The sequence below is a fragment of the Carettochelys insculpta genome, chromosome 4 (genome assembly GCF_033958435.1).
Source record: "Carettochelys insculpta isolate YL-2023 chromosome 4, ASM3395843v1, whole genome shotgun sequence".
Lineage (NCBI taxonomy): Eukaryota > Metazoa > Chordata > Testudines > Carettochelyidae > Carettochelys > Carettochelys insculpta.
The window spans coordinates 138,215,662-138,235,449 of record NC_134140.1 but is presented as its reverse complement, the minus strand read 5'-3'; the positions used below and the strand labels follow the sequence as shown (position 1 = coordinate 138,235,449).

The 19,788-nt window shown below is 56.7% G+C and overlaps 1 protein-coding gene across 1 annotated transcript; it reads right to left on the bottom strand.

The window, feature by feature from the left end:
* Positions 1 to 650: 650 nt before the first annotated feature.
* ARL9 (ARF like GTPase 9) lies at positions 651 to 19,023 on the bottom strand. The gene is made up of 4 exons (XM_074993938.1): positions 18,729 to 19,023; positions 8,236 to 8,404; positions 4,037 to 4,212; positions 651 to 3,023 (listed from the first exon to the last, which is right to left on the bottom strand). The coding sequence occupies exons 1-4, from the start codon at positions 18,879 to 18,881 to the stop codon at positions 2,844 to 2,846; spliced, it is 678 nt and encodes a 225-aa protein (XP_074850039.1). The 5' UTR covers positions 18,882 to 19,023; the 3' UTR covers positions 651 to 2,843.
* Between the last annotated feature and the right edge of the window lie 765 nt (positions 19,024 to 19,788).

Here is a 19,788-nt window from a genome sequence, read left to right as displayed (position 1 = left end):
CAGCGCCACCCCCGCCCACCACCACCCAGCGCCGCCGCCCCCGCCCAGCGCACAGCGCCGCCACCACCCAGCGCCCCCGCCCGCGCCCGCCACCGCCCAGCGCCCGCCGCCTTTGGCGGGCACGGAGGGCGGCTCGCCGGCGGGAGGTGGTCGCTGGTCACCCCTACCCGCTCGCCCGTTTCCGGGTGTTTACCGGCGTCGATGGAGAGCAGGCGGCGGCCAGCTCATCACATCCGTACAAGAGGCAACACATCACCCCCCCGGCTCGCTGCCTGTCAGTTCAGCGGGTAGGAGGGGTGCCCTGTGACCCCCGGTCTCTCCGGCCCGCGGAGACCGTTACGGTCAGCCCAGGTGAGGTCCTGCATCGCACACGGGAGCGAGGTTTTACCCCATAACTGCTGCGTTAAGTCCATAACCTCTGTTCTGCAATGGCAGAGCTCTCCTAGCTCAGGCGCGGGAAGGCAAACCCCGCAGTAGTGGTGTAACTGAACTTGGGTCGGTTCTGCTCCGACAGCGTGGGTCAGATCTGCTCCTGGGGATGGGGACTCAGCCCTACGCAGGTTGCACGATAAGACTGGAAGTTGGGCACTGATTAAGTTTTTAAATACACGCTTTCCCCAACAAGCAGCGTGGGAGAGAAGGTGTTTGAATGACATCACGCACACCCTTTATTTCCACAGCCAATCAACAGTGGCCCAAGCAAAAACTGCAGACAAGAAGTAGCTAGCTGCCCCAGAAGAGCCTGGGACCTGAAACACAACCGGCGTGAGAAGCACAGGAAAAAAGGGGTCTTCTTTGGAAAGAGAGGGAAGCTGGGAACCAGACGGGGTGCAGAAAGGGAGGAGGGTTGAGAACAGTGCCTGGGACTGCCAGGGGGAGATGACCAGGGAGGAAGCCTAGAATCTACATGTCTGGTTTTGACATTAACAGGATGTAATAAAAGTTCAAACTAACTCTACCAGACCATGGTGAGGTTCTGATGCCTCAGCTAAGCAGTCTGGTCAGATAAATGAAACTCAGATAAATAACTACAATAAAATGTTCTGCTTTATACAACTGTTTAAGTGGACAAATGGAAAGGCTGCTGCTACAAAACCTCTGTATAGTATTTGCTGTTACAAAACCACGGCTTGGTATTTAGAGCATTTTCTTATTAAGAAGGTACATTCTTTAAAGAGACAATGGCAAGATGAATGTAATCCCTTTGTTTTCCTTAACTGGAAATAACCAGAATAACTCGTAATGTGATTTATTTTCCATCTCGGATAATGTTTACTTTTTGCATTTGATTTGGTTCAGGACTAGTTAACTAGCTTTGAATTTCAGACCATCCGTCCAAAGTGACCATCTATCCTGGTTTTACTGGGACAGTCCCTTATTTAAGCTCTTTCACAGGTGTACCAGCTTTTTTTAATAAACTGGGTAAATTGTCCTGGCAACCCACGGCTGCAACCCCTGCTGCTGGTGAGCTCTGCCGTGGGGCAGCTGCCTTGTTCCCTGACACCCCATGTCTAGGGGAGGCAGCTCCCACTGCTGGGGAGCCTCTCCATGGTGTGGATGCCTCGTTTCCTGACATTCTGTGCCTCAGGGAGGCAGCTTCTGCTACAGGGAAACTACCCCATTCCCTTGTGCAGCAGCTCCTGCTGCAGGGCAGCTGCCGCATTCCCTGGGACCCCCACTAGGACATTGTGAACCCCCTATTCTCAGCACACCCCTGCTAGGAGGCTGCAGGGACCCCCCCCCCAGTTTGTTCTCCCTCATCGGGAGGTCTGCAGGGCCCCCCCACCCCCAGGCAGAAAGCCACCTGCCTCAGCAAGGAACCCTGACATGGGACAGCAGACCTCCATCTCTGGAGACCAGTGTCCCGTATTTGCCATAAGGCAATGTGGTCACCCCGCTCTGAAATAACTGTCTTTTAAACCAATATAGTTAAACGCATGCAAAAGGGGTCTGAGCAGTCTTGTCTGGTATACAAATGGCTTATTTCAGTTTAGCTTAAACAGTTCCCAACTGAATTAATCTATACCAAAGTCAGTCACAAACTCAAGGAAGCATCCCTACAGCCTGTTGCATCACTTTACCTAAACAGAACTACATTGCCCCCTAAGTTATACTGTTGGAATTATCTTCAATAGGCAAAGAAATCCTTGGCCAGTGGTTTTTACAATCTCAGTTTCACTGCCTGATTTTTCATGCACTGATAAACAGCGACTAGCCAAGACTTTCAAAGGGGCGAGTGATTTTGGGTACCCAATTTGAGATACCTTGAAAAAGCCTCATTTCCAGAGAGTGACAAATGGCCATGCTGTGAAGATCAGCTAACGGCTGTTGATCTGCAAAGTCGGAAGCTGGGGCACCCAAAATTGCTTCTCTCTTCTGAACAATCTTGACTGTGGTGCTTACCCTTCTCAACACCCTTGGGAATAGTTTTTTTCAGTACAGAAATTATTGCCATTAGGATTTTGTAAAACACGAAACAAACTAAATTTCAGGCTCAGACCCTTCACTGGTATAAATCAGTGTCATGTAACTGAAGGTAATGGAGTAAAGTTGATTTATACCAGCTGAGGGTCTGGCTCCATATGTCTAAACTGCATCTCCCATTAACTCTGTTTTATTGAAACTTCCCCCGCCCTACAAATATTCAAAAATTATTTTTTCTAAAATATTTTAAACTGCAACCCCTAAATAAAATAAGACATTCATAACAAACTGACATTTTCATAAAAATTCCACGCATTAGGAAAACAATGTCACATGTTTTGATTAGAAAGTGACACTACTGTGGTTGCACGCTGGCAATAAAATGATACCATATCCCATTACTGCTCACAGGAGAAGTGTCACTGAGCTTCTGAAACCAGCTGTGCAATCAGTTCCTTGGCATCCTTCATGCTGGAAGAGATCTCAGAGCCATCCTCTGCCACATGGGTTCCAATCAGGAACATCTTCCTTTCATCTCCCGTCTCAGACAGTGCCAGAGCATCATGAATGTCAGCGATGCAGTATGCACCCTGCAGATCCTGACCAGCAAAGACAAGACAACTGTTGTTTGCACCTCTGATAAGCACCAGTTACACCACTCGGTCTCTGAGGCAAAGACCAGCACACCTGAGTAATTAACAGCAGACTGAGGGGAAGAATTCAAAAGCACTGAATGAGTATAAATTCCTATTGACTTTCAGTGAAATCTGTGCTCCCAGAACCCTGTGGCCTTTTGAGAATCAGGTTAGTGCTATTCTAATTTTCTCTAGAGCAAAAGCATATAATCCAAGGGTTTGGTCCTGCTTTATGCTGTTTCAGGGTCTCTGACACCAAGGTCCATCTCTGAACTCAAGAAGCCCCACTGGCACTGTGACCCAACTGCATTTCTGAGTGCACACCCATCAAGCAGAGTGAAAGTCCAGTCATCAGAAAATTGGAGGCATAGCAGAAGAAACAAACAGTGGTTTAGTAAGCTAAAAGCATCTTGTTTTGTTATTTTCTTTGGCATGTTGATGTAATATAGGTGTGAGTGAATTCAGGGGACAGAGTAGCCAAGGATTGCAAAATTATCTTCCATATTTTAGTGAAGGAAAAGCATTAGCAAGGGGACATGTCTAGCTGAGAGAAAGTGTACCACAGTTCATGTGTTCCTTCAGCTATTGCATACATAGTAGGTAACAAGTATATAGATAAATGGCCTCCAACCCCTGGATTCAATAATTTCCCATGACACTGTACAGGCACACTACGGAGTCTCGGGTCCAAACCATCAATGGGGATTAGTCAGTTCTCCATTTTTGCTCATGCAAATTGCAAACACAGTTTCACATCTGCAAATATTTACCCCCACAACCCCAATTTAGGTCGTAAGGGTATCTAAGCACCTGCCTCAACTGTGAGTGCAAAACCAATGCCTGGATTATTTTCTCCTGCAACTGGGAAGCACAAAATTAAAGAGCAGCTTCTGACATGCCTGGCCTTTAAAGATGCAAACGTGTCTGGAGAGGCTTATGTTTCCCCTCCGCTTAGAATGGTGGAGTTTCCCTTTTACCTGTTTATTGGCTAGGATCACCACAGGCAGGGTGGAATCATTTTGGATCAACTGATGAAGAAGCTCTTTAGCCAAAGGTAAACGCTCATGATCGGCTGAATCCACAACGTATACCAGCACCAGAACCCTGGGCAGGTACATCTTCCAATAGGAACGCAAGGATTCACTGCCCCCAACTGAAAGGGAAGAGAATGGCAGAGCTGTTAGTAACACAAGCAGCGCAATAGTAAGATAGGCAGTGGGAACACAAGATACACTGAGGATATTTGAGTTTATGTACTTCTGTTATCCCTCAACAATCCCTATATATAAAGGCCTCTAATCAAAATATCATCTCCTTATTTTTCAAACCTCTCTCCCTGTTTTGTGGGAGAAGCCAGACCAGATGCAGAGTCTCTCCCTGGAAACATTTCTATAAAAGATCACGTCCCAGTGCTTGATCTTTTATTAAGGCCTAATATTTTCAGCCTGTTCCTTAGTGTTGGATGTCTCTTGACACGTGAGACACACAGCGTCTGGTTTATTGGAAGGGGTGAGATCTAACTCCAGTCAAGGTGCACAGCAGCCATAGGTGCTTATCAGGAAAATACCAGTGAACTCACAGAACTATTCCTGTACAAAAAGTGAAGATTGTTATTTAGGATACATTTTATCAACCTAATATTGTCGGACTCCTGAGGAAAGCTACTTCACTGGGAGGGAGGTGGCGCACTGGAACTGATTGCCTATTGAAGCAGTGAAATCTCCATCCCTAGAGGTTTTAAGACCCCTTGCACCCCCTACGTAGCCAGACATGACTCTCACTCAGCAGGTAGAACAAGAAGTTTATTAATTGACAGATGCAGTGTAGTACAGAGGTGTCATTAGAGCAGGCAGAGTCAGTCATTCTAACCCATCTTGGGGAGAGGAGGCCTGAGGGGTGCCCCCATCTGGAGTCTAGCCCCGCTCAGCACAGGCTATCTGGCTTCCAACTCTCTCGGTTCACACCTTCCGACTGCCAGCCTCTGATTCAAAAGCAGCCATGCTCCTCCCTGCTCTTTGTTCAGGGACAGAGGTGTTACCTGCCAGTTTAGGTTACAGACAGCAGGGGGGCATCCCCAGCCTGTCACACACATCCCTCACTACATCACAACCTGGTCTGACAAGACCTGGCTAGGATGGTGTAGTTGGGGTTGCTGCTGCTTTGAGCAGGGGGTTGGACTAGATGAATTCGTGAGGTCTCTTTCAACTCTACACTAGAATTCTAAATTCTTCTCCAAACACAAGATTATAGCTCTCAACTTCTCCACTGAGTCACCCAACAGTAACACCACCAAGCTCAGCCTGCTCCTGTCTGCAAAGAGGACTTTTGTGTTGCCTGCAGATTTCAGCTGGAGCAGGCCCGCATACAAGGGGTCTGTCACAGGTGTGATCATGCACTGCCACTCTGTGCAACCAGCCTGATCTATTCTTTTAAGTGGCCAGAGGCTCAGACCATACAAGCTTCCTGTTAGGCAAACTTCAACGTCCATGCAGTGCTCCAGTGGTGACTGATGAAAGTTAACAGACAATCGAGACATCTAGTCTGATCTCCTGTTTAAAACAGACCACAGAAGCACACCCAGCTACCCATGTATTGAGCCCAGGAACTTGTGCTTAAGCAGCTTTTCCAGAAAGGCGTCTGGCTCTGGGGCAGTGCTGATACAGTGGGAGCTTACTTCACGAGTTCCCTCCAGCTCTGGAGACATCCTGAGTTCTAGCAACGTTCCTCATTTTTAATTCAGGGAACGTCTCAACCTCTTTATAACCAGAGTGAACAATGAAACACTCCTGGAGGTCACGTCTGTACATCTCTTACATGTATAGCGGGCATTCCAGCGTGTGCATGCGCATGTGTCCATCCAGCAGCTCACAAGTAGTCACTGAGCTGCGTCCCTGCCCTCTTAACATGAAACAGTTGGACTTGATTTTCAAGTGTGCCAAGCGAGCTGAACGGGATACAGGGTTCAGCTGTTACACGTACTACTACGGTGGGAGGCACGTGACTCTGTCCCTGGCGTGGCGCCCACGGCCCCAGCCGGGAGTCGCGACTCCGTCCCTGGCGTGATGCCTGTGGCTCCAGCCGGGAGCCGTGTGACTCCGTCCCTGGCGTGGCGCCTGTGGCTCTAGTTCTGAACCACACAGCACACACCTCCTGCAGCCCAGTGCTGCTCTGGTGGCTGCTTCCCAGCATGGCTCCTGCTACCTTGGGGCTTGCAAGCCAGTGTGGCCTCAGGGCTCGGCCTGGCGCCTTCAACCCCGGCTCCATTGGCAATGCCTCTGGTGAGTTGGGTGGAATATATGGGAGTGGGTGGCCTGGGGGGTCCTCTGAGGGAGCGGGAGGGGAAGGGCATTGATTGTTAGAGCGGGGGATGGGTGGGGTGCTTGTGTCTGGGGGAGGGGGGACATTGGTTGAGTGGGGCTGGGGGTGTCTCGTTCTGGGGGTGGGGGAAGGCATTGTTGGAGTGGGTGTGACGCTGTGGGGAATACAGAAGGATGACAACCACAAGTGTGGCAATCCTTCAGTGACTATTGGACACCACTGCTCTCAGACCCAGCATCCACAGTAGTGCTAACCCTGTGATTACAGCCAGGCCTGCCCTGTGGTGGTTATGGTCAGACACAGCTGTAAGTATTTTCAAGTGTGCTTGCAACACGCGTGCTGGATTTTGTGATGCAGTTTTAATGGTTTGCCAACATGAACACAGAAAATGCCACTGGCCAGATCAGTAAAGAGATTAGCTCGGGGGCGCAGCGTTCGACTGGCAGAAACTGAACTAAGACGTCCCATTTCACTAAAGAGCCACCAGTTACCTATAAAGTTCAGTTCTTAGCAATCAGGCCTGGGTAGGAAATGGCAACTCTGACCTGAGCAGGTCTGCCACATGCTGCCAGTCATCTGACCTAAGCAGCTCCACTCTGAAAACTGCTTTAGACATTAATACAAAGCAGCCAGAACATCTGCCCCTTCCAGCCAAGTCAATGAAAGGTGGTGGGACTGGATACCTCTCCGTGGATGTTGAGTGCCTGGAAGAGTGGGGCCCTGCTTAGGGACTGTCTCCTTCAGATATGATAAATACCTCACATGTATTATAGCCAGAAACAAAGCTGCTTTATTCACTGAACTAGTGTATGTTTCTCCCGATGAAAATTAGGTTTTTAAAACTTGCCAAGTGTTCACAGCAGGTTCTTGTCTGTAGACTTAGCTGGCACCCACCTGAGGAATGGTCTGGAGGCTGAAAGGGACTAGCCAGAGTTCAGAGGGACTCCTGGGTCCTGGTAATTCAGAATTAGGACAGAGTTCCTGTGGGTTTTAGACTTTATGAACATTAGAGGTTCCCCCAGCCTGTCCCAGCCTTTCAGTTATTCCCTAGTCAGAGACAGCACTGGCCGTCACGAGACGTGCTCTAGGGAAAAACAAGAACTCATGGCTGTAAAATGCAACTTTCTTTAATGGCACCATCGTTTTGGGTTAGGTTAGCATTTCCTCACACTCTGCCAAATCCAGCCCTAGCAGCACTCCACTGGCGCTACCCCGCAGCGTTTGGCTCCACGCGTCAGTCCAGCATAGGTGCACACACTTTGACACCAATGCATTTTCTTAAGCTGAGAACAATGCAGAAGGATGCAATAGTTAATCAGAAGCACAGTCATACAGCCTTTGCCGTGTCCCAGGGGGCCGAAGGTTAGCACATCCCCGAGCCTGGAAAGATTAAAAATGGAGGGTCTACAGGGGGATGGTTACAAAAAAGGGAGGCTGTGGCTATGAAAAATGAACACATCAATAATGTACCCAGCAAAATAGACAGAGGGCCGATAAATACCTGGGGTGCCTTTTGTTCAGTACTCAGACAAGCTATTGCAAAACTGCCGAACACTCCCCAGACCCTGCACACCTGTGCATTTTAACACTGTCACTCGACAGGCGTGCCCGAGCTGTTCCATACGTGCACAGAGCGATTTTACTCCAACGTCGTGCTGCACGTATGACACAAAATGCTCTCTGGCCTATATTCCTTTCTAATGTGCCGCGAGACAACTCCTCACTGCTGCAGTGACTGTCACACGGCAAGGGCCCCTAAATAAAAACCGACGCGTCTCACCGTGCTTCCGAGAGCGACGCTCCCATTCAGGGCAGGGAGCATTTTCCGTACGTTGGCCATGACACAGCCCACACTTACTTTCCAAGAACTCCATCTTGGCCTCCTCCGTGTTGACGCAGACGGCGTTGATGCCCTCTGTGGGTGCCGTGCTTCTCTTCACGTGACTTGTGGCCAGCGAGTGGAGAACGCTGGTCTTCCCCGCTCCATCCAGGCCCAGCACCAAGATCTGTTTGCTTGGGAGTTTGCCCTGCGAAGTAAGCAGAGTGTGCTCAGCCGTGCGGCCTGCAGGTCTGCACAGCCTCCCTGCCATGGGGCGCGTTACGCATTTGGCAGGGCCCGCGTACAAGGGAGCAAGCGCCGGCCGATCTGCCTGTGTGGCGGCTGTGAGAGAACACAAACCGAAGTCTAACTCCAGCGGTACGAACGCACGGGGCGCCTAGGCCTGCGCCGGGAACACAAACCCTCAGATACTTCCCATGTTAGACCCTGACCCTGACCCTGCAGGAGCCACACGTTCGCTGAGAAACCCCCGACTTCACTGGCCTACTGCGTGCGCACAAAGTCAGCTCATTGCAGGGCTCCCACAGAGCCATCAACAGCGGTGTGGAATGCCCCGACTCCCAGCTGCAGCAGCACTGCACGGCAGGGGAAGCTCCTGCCTGCAGCGTGAGCAGCGCACCCCAGCCTCCGCTAACACAGCTGTGCTGCATCTTTCACACCCAGCCACACCAGTCTCCCTTTCTTTGCAGGCACCCTGAGAAAGGGGTTGCGTTTTGGGGGCTCTGATTTGTTTGACATGGTGTTTAGCAGGTTTTTACCGGCTGTACAGAATGGGACACCCACTTCTGCTCCTCTCTCAAGCGCAGGAAACAGGCGTCTGGCAGCGTTTTTCGTCCCTTGCAATGCCAAGGCAGCCCTCCAGGCGGTCTGTGCACTGTGAACCCTGGGGTGTGTGATGCTGGACTCTCAAGGGGGCCCCCCCCAGGGCGGGGGTGGGGGGCACAGGGCCCTACTCCTCACTCTTGGGCTCTGGGGCAGGCTGCCAGGCACCAGCCTGGGGAAGAGCGCGACGCGCTGCTGCTGCTACCGGACCATTTTTATAAGGAGAGCCCCAGCCCACTGCCCTTCGGCACCCCGCCAGCACGGCTGCTCAGACCAGGACCCCAAACAAACCGCTGCCCCCCGCGGCGCAGCGCGAGCGTGGGCTGGCAGCGCAGGGGCGGCAGTGCCAGGACACCGCGTGGCTCGTTTCTCACAGAAGAGAACACGCTTCCACCCGGCCCGGCGCGTGGGAAGAGCAGGTCGAGCCCACCCTCCCGCCCCGAGCACGGGGGAGCCAGGCTGGCGGGTGGGGGGCAGGACCCCCCAGAATGGTTTGATTCCCATCAGCCCCCTGGTTGCAGCCGAGCTGCTCCCTGCGAGAACCTCACCTCCTGTGCCGGCAGGGCTCCGGGCCTCCGGCCGCCGCCCCATGGCTGCGCCATGCGGCCTGTCCCCAGCTCTCCCGGGCACAGAGAGCAGCCCAGAGAGGCGGCCTAGCAGCCGCCACCCCTCCCCAGCACAGCCCGTGCTGGCCTGGAGGAGCAGCTGCAGGGGCTCTGCACCGCCCGGGCCTGGCAAGGGGCAGCAGCTGCTGGGCGCGTGAGGACCCCCGGGAGAAGCGCTGTGGAGCCGTGCCAGGCTCGCTCTTGTGCATTTCGCCCAGCCTGCCGCAGGCCCGTCACTATTCCCGGATGCCGCAGCTGTGGGGGGCTTCGTTCTGAACCCAGGGGTCTGCACAGCCTGTGGGAGTCACACATCCCCCCAGTGGCTTCGTTCAAAGCCGATGGTGAGCCCCTGTCCTTAGCCACAACGGTACCTCCCTGCACTGCAAGAGGCGGGTGCAGACCACCCCCGCAGAACTGGGCCCTACTTCTGTTTCCACAGGGCCTGGGACTCCATCTGGGTGCAATCTGGTTTTCGCACAGGGTCAATGCTCTATTGCAGCCCAGAGAAATCTGATCTGGTGTCAGCTTTCTGAGCACTCTGCCCCACCTAGGCCACCCTGCATGGCAAGGCTTCTCTTTAGCTCTGGACCCTCTGTCCCTGTTGAGCCTCAGGACCGTTTGTTAGTGTTGGTGTCTGGCTTCCGGTCAGCCCCAGAGCTTGGCACAGGCCATCGCCAATAACACAGAGCAGAAGGAAAAGTGTGCGCCAGCTGTCCCAAAGCACACCCCCGCCAAGGAATCATACACCTAACGCCCATTGCATCCCACACACCTGGGTCCCCTCTCGGTCCAGGCACAGATCTCCATGGATCTCACCCGGGGGGGGCGCAGCCTATCCCTGGTCTGTACAGGCAGGAGACATGAATGAGTCCCACACGTCTGGGAACACAGCTGGTCTGGCAAAGCTGAGTCTGCAAGCCCATCTGACTCCCAGTTCAGGGCACTGCCCACTGAGGGAGACTGGCTGTGCCAATGCTATCAGGCCCGCCAGCTATTTGGGGCTTGTCCCATACAGGACCCTGTTCACACCCCAGGACAATTCTTCACACTTGGTACCGGCTCACCCAGTGCCTGGCAGGCCGTGCTGCTCCCCACCTTGTAAGGCGCAGATAGACACTGAGTAACAGCGATGCACACACTGCAAAGGGAAACTTGGACCAGCCCTGAGAGAGCCAGCCACCGCTCCCATCTAGTTCAACCCTTGGACCCAGCACAGAGGGGCTCACAGCCGTCAGTGTTATGTGCAAGAGAGTAAACAGCCCTGAGCTGCCCTGCTCTGCACTCCCAACAGCACACGGCCATGGACTTCACTGCCGCCAGCAGAGGCAGGGAGCACTGCTTACCACCGACGTGCTAAACACCCGCCTGGCCCAGAAACCATTTCGGGAAACCTGCACTTAAAAGGATCATGGCCTGATAAAAATTCAAGGGATTAAAGGGCTGGGATATAAAGCTGGTGTTTTGCACCTGTCACTGAAGGGAGCACCCAGGCCCTCAGCAGAGCAAGGAGCGCGCGCCTCCCTGGACAGGGAGTGGGGTTTGTCTAACCTGCTGGTGACAGTCCAGTGCAGGGATTCCCCCACCTCCCTCCCTCCCTCCCCTGCCAGCGCCCAGCCATCCTTCGAGCCAGCAAGTCTGTCCTAGCGTCTAACCTACATCTCTCTTCCCCACAAATTAAGCTGATTATGTCTGGCCTTACCCTTGGGGCCACGGAGAACAGTCCGAGCCATGTGAACTGCTGTCTAGATTCCCAGCGTGACAGGGGCTTTACAAACGTGTGTGGCAGATTATCATGTCTGCAAGTCAGTGGCATTGCCTAGCTGTAGTATGCACAAAAACCAACTTGTGCGCCTGAACTCAAGCGCCCACACGCAATTCACCTGAGAACTACAGTCCGCAGCAACCCTGGAGCATTATTTGTGGGGTTTGCTGCCCAGAGCCACAATGCACAGGGAGGTGGTAAGACCTTGACCCCGCAGGGCGCTTACTACCCCAGCGCTAAGCATTTGCAGGATTAGAATTAAGCGGCTATAGGCCTGAGGTTCACTAGTTGAGAAAAGTTAATTGCTTGTGATACAGAGACATGGTACATTAGCTGCTTAATTGCTCTGGGCCTCCTATTCTATCATGGGTGACTGAGACACTGCCTGCACTTCTAAAATCAAACCATGGCCATGGTGGTGTGGTCATGGAAGGGGGACAGCTCTCTCAGTGCTCCATGCAAACGAGCCCCACGAGGGAGCTACTAATTGTGCTGGGGTTCCCAGAGCCACAGCCAGGTTTATGCTGGCACTTTGCAGCTCTGTGATTTGCTGCATGCAGAGAGGGGACGTGTTTCTTCACACCCTTGAGCCAGAAAAGTGCAGAGCAGTAAAGTGGTGGCACAGTCTTTGCCTTAGTTACATGGCCAAGTCCCTACAGGCCCATTTTCAAGGATATTTGGATACCTGAAATTGCAAACAGGCACCTAAATGCCTTCAAAAATCTGACCCAACGGGCACATTTAAAAGCAGCCTGAAGTAGCCTTCAGTGACCTGCCAGGAAAGGCAGGTGTGGGGGGTGGAAATGGAGACTGCATCCTTGTGGGTTTGTGTTCTTTCATGCTTCTGAATGCTGTGGGGAAGGCCTGGAGGGTGTAGTCAGACAACTGTTTTCCCTTTGCCTGAGAAAGCCCAGGACTGTGAAGCCTGGGTTTGCTGAAGCACTCACTAGAGGGGTCAGCAGGAAGGGACTGGGCATGTAATTCCAATTGTCCCTCTAATTCTTTCCATCCACACCCAAAATAAATTCTCTGCAGCAGATGCACCGCATGGCTGCTGGCTGTGGACGCTCTGCTCGTCAGCTGGGTAGCCCCTGAAAGTCTCCTAGGTGGCCACTAAGCACTCATCTTACAGGAAACATGGCTCATTCCTAATCTCCATCATTTCTATGGAAACTCCAGTCTTCAGTCAGCATCTCCTCAAAGCAGGACCAACCTCAACTGAGTCATCCCAGCCAGGGCTTTGTTAAACTGCGATTTAAAGACCTCTAGGGCTGGCGAGTCCACCACTTCCCTGGGCAACGCATTCCAGTGCTTCACCACCCTCCTAGTGAAATAATTTTTCCTAATATCCAAGCTCGACCTTCCCCCACTGCAACCACTGTTTCTTGTTCACTTCCCTAGATCTGTTAGAAATGCTCCTACTAACGCAGCTCAGTATGTCATTAGCCTTCTTAGCTACAAGGACACACTGTTGGCACATATTCAGCTTCTCATTCACTGTAATCCCCAGGTCCTTTTCTGCAAAACTGCTGCTTACCCAGTCAGTCCCCAGCCTGTAACACTGGTTGGGATTCCTCTGTTCTAAGTGCAGAACTCTGCATTTGTCGTTTGAACCTCATCAGATTTCTTTTGGCTCAATCCTCCAATTTGTCTAGGTCTCCCTGGACCCTGTCACTACCCTCCACCGCATCAACTTCTCCCCCTAGCTTAATGTCATCCACAACTTGCTGAGGGTGCAATCCATCCCTCATCCAGGTCATTGATAATGCGGCTGAACAAAACCAGCCCCAGAACTGACCCCTGGGGGACCTTGATATCAGCCCCCTACCAGATATGCAGCCATTGATGACAAACCATTGAACCTGACAAACTAGCCAGCTTTCTATCCACCTGATAGTCCATTTATCCATTTCACATTTCTCTGACTTGCTGACAAAAATACCATGAGAGACCGTCTCAGAAGCTTTGCTCAAGTCCGGGTATATCACACCCACTGTCTTCCCCATGTCCACAGAGCCAGTTACCCCATCACAGAAGCTAATCAGATTGGTCAGGCAGGACTTGCCCTTGGTGAACCCAGGCTGACTATCCTGATCACTTTCCCCTCTTCCAAGTGCTCCAAAATGGGTTCCTTGAGGCCCTCCTCCATGATTTCTCTGAGGACCGAGGTGAGGCTGACCAGTCTGTAGTTCCTCAGGTTTTCCTTCTACCCTTTTTTAAAAACTAGCACTATATTTGTCTTTTCCCCACTGTCTGGGACCTCCCCAAACGTCAGGAGTTTTCAAAGATACTGGCCATTAGCTCGGCAAGGATACCAGCCAACTCCCTTGGCATGCTGGGATTCATTGCATCCGTCCTGGTGGGTTTGCAAATGTCCACAGTTTTCTTTCGTAACAGATTAGACTCAGTTCAGGGGAGGTCTGATTGGAGGGGAGCGCGTGTGGGTGGCAGGCTGAATCACTTCACTCAGGCCAGACATTAACACTCAGACTTGTGTACCTCCTTTGCACTGAGAGAAAACAAGTCGACCAGCAGGGAGGGCCAGTCACAGAGGTTGGTCCATTGGGGGCCATTAAGCAGGACAGTGAGGGACGCAGTGCTCCTAGACCACGTTTGCTGCAAGCTGGGGATGGGCGACGGGATGGACAGAGCGCTCAGTCATTGCTGGTTCTGTTCATTCCCTCTGAGGCACCTGGCACTGGCTAGAGACTGGGCTAGATGGCTCATTGGGCGCACTATGGCCATTCTCAGGTGTGTGTATCTTAGGGAGGTAAAATCCCACTAGATTAGTTAACCAGCGAAAAGCCCACCAAGCTCCAGTGCTGGGCCTGCCACAGATGAATGCTGCTTCAGCTGGGCTGGAGCAGTCCCCCACCTGCAGTGGCTCCATGGGGCTGGAGCAGTCCCCCACCTGTGGTCGGCAGGGAGCTGCTCCAGCCTCCGCTGGTTCACTGTCAGCGGTGAGTTTCAGGTGTTTGGGGTGAAGCTTCCTGGTTGGCCAGCCCCCAGGAACACCCCGGCGTACTTTTTTAAGTGTCTAACACAAGGAGAGCAGCAGCCCTGAGAATTCTGGTCCCTGTTCTGGCCAGAGGCAAGAGAGAGGCCCAGAGGCTGCCTCCTTGCTGCCCTGCTCTGACCTCCCAGCTGACATCCCGCCACTTCCCCTCCAGGCATGAGTGCTGGACCACAGCTGTAACGCCTCTCAGGGCAGCCCGGGTCACCAGGAGCCCGAGCTCTCAGTTCGGCTTATTGGTGGATGAAGCTGCGGTGACAGGGATTTCAGCCCAGCGCACACCGAGGAGGAGAGCACGTCCAGCAATGGGCTGCAGTGGCCCGGGCTCACTGCAAGGGCATCACGAAGCAAAGGAAGCGGATTTCTTTCATCATGGGAGACGTTCCCAGGCAGCCTGCTGGTGTCGCTCTAGAGCACCAGCAGGGCAGTAGATCAGGAGACCCTAGCGCACCCCTAAAGAGCAGAGCTCAGGGCTTCTTCTGCCTTTGAGGTCCCACTTGAGTCCAGCTGATAATCATCATGGGCCGTTTACTCAGGAGCTGTCTGCCTGAGACCACCATGGTGCCACTAACATGGCTCCACAGAAGCAGAGTCTCACTGAACCCAGGCGAGTTCCAGAAACTGCCAGCCTGGACCTTGCACCAGCGGAGACTCTCAGCACCTGCAGGTCACTCTGCCCAGAGGCCTGAATCAGACCTCTCCCGGCTTCTGTCCCAGGCGCTTGCACATCACATCTCCTGTGGCCTAAAGTCATGCAGGTGCTTAGTCTGCTCAGAGCAGGGTTTGATCAGAGGAGTGTGGGTGGGGGGTGAGAAGAAGGGAACAACTTTCAGAACAGAAAGAAAGACTAGAGCCCAGGAACCTGCATTTTACAGCGCTGGCTACTCCGTCTCCCAGCCTCTAACCACAGCTGGCGAAAGTGAAGTTCGTCTCCCCGGACTTTGGCGGAGTTCTGTGGTTTTATTAATTGGGCTCAGTTTTTTTAAAAGCTTTCACAGCATCATTGCACGCGAGGCCTGGAGTTCACCACCATCCCATTCAAATCTTCTTCTTGGCGGTCACTCGATCACAAGGAGGATGTCTTCATGTCACCCTCCTATTTGTGAGCCTGTTGACGGCTGATCGTCCGATTCTGGAGCCGTGGTCCCACCACAGAAGGGGCAGGTGTTGGTAGCTGTTGGAGGGGCGCAGGGCAGTTTCTGACACTCTTTTCTTCCTTGTCACCTCTCCTTGTCTGCACTACAGTGGGACCTCTCAAATTGCACCACTCCCTCACAGACGACTGCTCTCCACTGGGGACGGTCCTGGGCAAGGTTCTCCCAAGCGTCAGCACCGACTCCGCACTTTGCCATGTGCACCTTCAACATGTCCTCATATCACTTCCGCTGGCCCCCAGCGCTCCTCCGTCCTTCCTCCAGCTCCAGATACAGAATCAGTTTTGGGACGTGCTGACCCGATATCCAAACCCCGTGACCAGCCCACCGCATGGTTCTTGAGGAGTAAAAGGCTCAGGTCCAATGGCCTGGGATCCACCAGGACCGGGAGTCTCCTGTCTGCTGCAGCCTTCATCCACCTTCACAGCCGTGTAGCATTGCCCTGGCTGTCTTCCGCTTCTTCCACCCTTGAGCACGGTTAGGATCGCTCTTCACCTGGACCCGTTTCCCAATCCTACTTGGCCACAGAACCCTTTTAAATTCAAAAGGATTTTGCGGAACCCCATTCCCAGGCTCCACCCTCCTTGACCCCCAAACCCACCCCATCACCAGGCTTTACCCACCTCAGCCCCCACACCTGCCCCTTATCCCCAAGATTTACACCCCCATCCTGCAAAGCTGCCCCACCCTCCCCAGGCTTAGCCCCTCTCAGCCCCCGGCAGGAGCCTACCCCTGCCGCTGGCTGGGGAGCCCCATGCACCCAGGGGCAGGCGGGCTGGTGTGGCCGTGTTCTGTGGGTGGGGAGCCGAGTGTGCCCAGGGGCAGGTGGGTCTGTGTTCTGTGGGTGGGGAGCCGGGTGCGCCCAGGGGCAGGTGGGCTGGTGTGGCCGTGTTCTGTGGGTGGGGAGCCGAGTGCGCCCGGGGCAGGTGGGTCTGTGTTCTGTGGGTGGGGAGCCGGGTGCGCCCAGGGGCAGGTGGGCTGGTGGGTCCGTGTTCTGCAGGCGGGAGCTGGGTGCGCCCAGGGGCAGGTGGGTCCGTGTTCTGGGGGTGGGGAGCCGGGTGCGCCCCGGGGGCAGGTGGGCTGGTGGGTCCGTGTTCTGCAGGCGGGAGCTGGGTGCGCCTAGGGGCAGGTGGGTCCATGTTCTGTGGGTGGGGAGCCGGGTGCGCCCAGGGGCAGGTGGGTCCGTGTTCTGTGGGTGGGGAGCCGGGTGCGCCCAGGGGCAGGTGGGCTGGTGGGTCCGTGTTCTGGGGGTGGGGAGCCGGGTGCGCCCAGGGGCAGGTGGGTCTGTGTTCTGCAGGCGGGAGCTGGGTGCGCCTAGGGGCAGGTGGGTCCATGTTCTGTGGGTGGGGAGCCGGGTGCGCCCAGGGGCAGGTGGGTCCGTGTTCTGTGGGTGGGGAGCTGGGTGCGCCCAGGGGCAGGTGGGTCCGTGTTCTGTGGGTGGGGAGCCGGGTGCGCCCACGGGCAGGTGGGCCCGTGTTCTGCAGGCGGGAGCTGGGTGCGCCCAGGGGCAGGTGGGTCCGTGTTCTGTGGGTGGGGAGCCGGGTGCGCCCAGGGGCAGGTGGGCTGGTGGGTCCGTGTTCTGCAGGCGGGAGCTGGGTGCGCCCAGGGGCAGGTGGGTCCGTGTTCTGTGGGTGGGGAGCCGGGTGCGCCCAGGGGCAGGCAGGTCCGTGTTCTGTGGGTGGGGAGCCGGTGGGTCCGTGTTCTGGGGGTGGGGAGCCGGGTGCGCCCAGGGGCAGGTGGGCTGGTGTGACCGTGTTCTGTGGGTGGGGAGCCGGGTGCGCCCACGGGCAGGTGGGTCCATGTTCTGTGGGTGGGGAGCCGGGTGCGCCCAGGGGCAGGTGGGCTGGTGGGTCCGTGTTCTGCAGGCGGGAGCTGGGTGCGCCCAGGGGCAGGTGGGTGGGGAGCCGGATGCGCCCAGGGGCAGGTGGGCCCGTGTTCTGCAGGCGGGAGCTGGGTGCGCCTAGGGGCAGGTGGGTCCGTGTTCTGGGGGTGGGGAGCCGGGTGCGCCCAGGGGCAGGCGGGCTGGTGGGCCCGTGTTCTGCAGGCGGGAGCTGGGTGCGCCCAGGGGCAGGTGGGTGGGGAGCCGGGTGCGCCCAGGGGCAGGTGGGCTGGTGGGTCCGTGTTCTGCAGGCGGGAGCTGGGTGCGCCCAGGGGCAGGTGGGTCCGTGTTCTGTGGGTGGGGAGCCGGGTGCGCCCAGGGGCAGGCGGGCTGGTGGGTCCGTGTTCTGCAGGCGGGAGCTGGGTGCGCCCAGGGGCAGGTGGGTGGGGAGCCGGGTGCGCCCAGGGGCAGGTGGGCTGGTGGGTCCGTGTTCTGTGGGTGGGGAGCCGGGTGCGCCCAGGGGCAGGTGGGTCCGTGTTCTGTGGGTGGGGAGCCGGGTGCGCCCAGGGGCAGGCGGGCTGGTGGGTCCGTGTTCTGTGGGGCGGGGGGGGCGGGAGCCGGGTGCGCCCACTGGAGGGCTGCGGCCACTCGGGCAGCGGGGCGGGTGAAGGGCTCCCCGCCGCCCCCGACATAGGGGCACTTCGTGCCGGTGGCTGCATGGCTGGATCCTTGCACGGCGCTGGCGGCCCTTAGACCCCGGGCACCAGCCCCACCGTTCCCGCGACGCAGGGCCGGGCAGGGAGCCGCCGTCGGGCAACGCGGGCCCTGCCCCTGCCCCAGGCTCGGCGCGGCTCCGGGGAACGCAGCAGCCCCCAGGCCGGGCCGGGCCCCGCGCTCTCCGCCAAGCCCGGCCGGGACGCGCCGGCGGGTGAGACCCAGGGGAGCCCGGAGCCCCCCCCCGGCCCCTGCGCCTCCCGCTGGGCAGGGCCCGGCTGCGGCAGGGGCCCGCGGGGCGGATGTGACCCGACACCAGCGCCAGGCGGCGCGTAACTGGCCGGGCCCGGCCCGCAGCAGCGCCGCGCCGCCGCCAGGGGGTTCTCCGGCCCGGCCCGGCCCGGCCCGGCCCAGCGAGGCGGGACCGAGAGAAGCCGCTGAGCGCTGGGGGGGCTCGGCCCGGGATCCGGACACAGCGACCGCAACCCCCGGTCCCCGGTCCCCAGCCCCGCCCGGCCCCCCCCGAGTACCTGCTCCCGCTCAGCCCCGCCCGGCCCCCGCCTGACCCCCAACCCCCGGTCCCCCCGCCCGCAACCCCCGGTCCCCGGCCCCCCCCGCGTACCTGCTCCCCGACGCCGCCCGCCTGCGGCTCCGCGCCGCCCCGGGCCAAGCAACGCCAGCGCCAGCGCCAGCGCCAGGCCGCGTAGGCCCCGCCCGCCCCGAGCGCCAGCAGCGCCGCGCCCGCCAGCCCGGCCCGCCGCAGGCTGCTGCCCATAGCGCCCGGCCGGTCCCGCAGCGCTGCCCGGGGCCTGCGCGGCGGGGGCGGAGCTCCGCTCTGAGCCGGGGGCCCGCACGGCCCCACCGCCCCAGCCGGGTGCTGCGGGGCCGACCTGCCGCAGCTCCGCTGCAGCCCGACAGCGCCGGGGCTGGAGCCTGGCCGCGCCCGGCACCGCAGCTGCGCGGCGGGGCCATTGTCCAGCCCCAGCGCCCGCTCCGCGGCGGGCAGGGAGCGGGTTCGGCAGCGCCCAGGGCGCGCTGCGGGGCGATCGCTCGGTCCGGCAGGGAGACAGGACAGCGACAGCGACAGCGACAGCCCCCCACCACCCCCACGTTGCAGCAATTAAACATTTTGTACAATCTCGTCCCTTCAGATACCGCACACGTGAAACCTGCCGCCCACAGCGTCGCTCTGGCACCGGCTCGGCTTTGAACACCTCCCCTGAGAGCTCGTCACAGCCACACGCTTTATTGTCCCTCTTACCCCAATGGTAACAGCGCTCACACCTCGCTCTGCTCGGCAAACGCGCCCTTTTAGCGCCAGCTATTTACAGCCCCAGCCATCTCCGCGCGGGCCCAGGCGGGGAAGTGACTGCCTGGGAGCGAGCACTGCCGAAGGGAAGGGCGCTGAGGGTCACAGCGGACCACAAGCCAAATGGGAATCAGCGGCGTGACCCTCACAACAAAAAGCGAACGGTCTGAGAGGTCGTGGCAGGAGCGTTAAAACGAGCCGTGTGAAGCAATGGTTTTATTCCAGAGGGCTGAGGTGTCACGTGCTGAACTGTACCCAGTTCCGGGCAGCACGTTTCAGGAAAGGGGTGAACAAACTGGAAGATGTCCAGAGAAGAGCAACACAAAGGTTTCTCAGACTGAGATACATGGAGGTATGCAGGTCTTCTGGGGAT

What these genes read in the sequence shown, in the direction of transcription:
- ARL9 (XM_074993938.1), bottom strand. Translation starts at nt 18,881, where the DNA reads ATGGGCAGCAGCCTGCGGCGGGCCGGGCTGGCGGGCGCGGCGCTGCTG. An exon ending in CGGGCGGCGTCGGGGAGCAG is followed by an intron (nt 8,405 to 18,728) that starts GTACGCGGGGGG and finishes CTTACTTCGCAG; the next exon opens with GGCAAACTCCCAAGCAAACA. An exon ending in CAAGATGGAGTTCTTGGAAA is followed by an intron (nt 4,213 to 8,235) that starts GTAAGTGTGGGC and finishes CTTCCCTTTCAG; the next exon opens with TTGGGGGCAGTGAATCCTTG.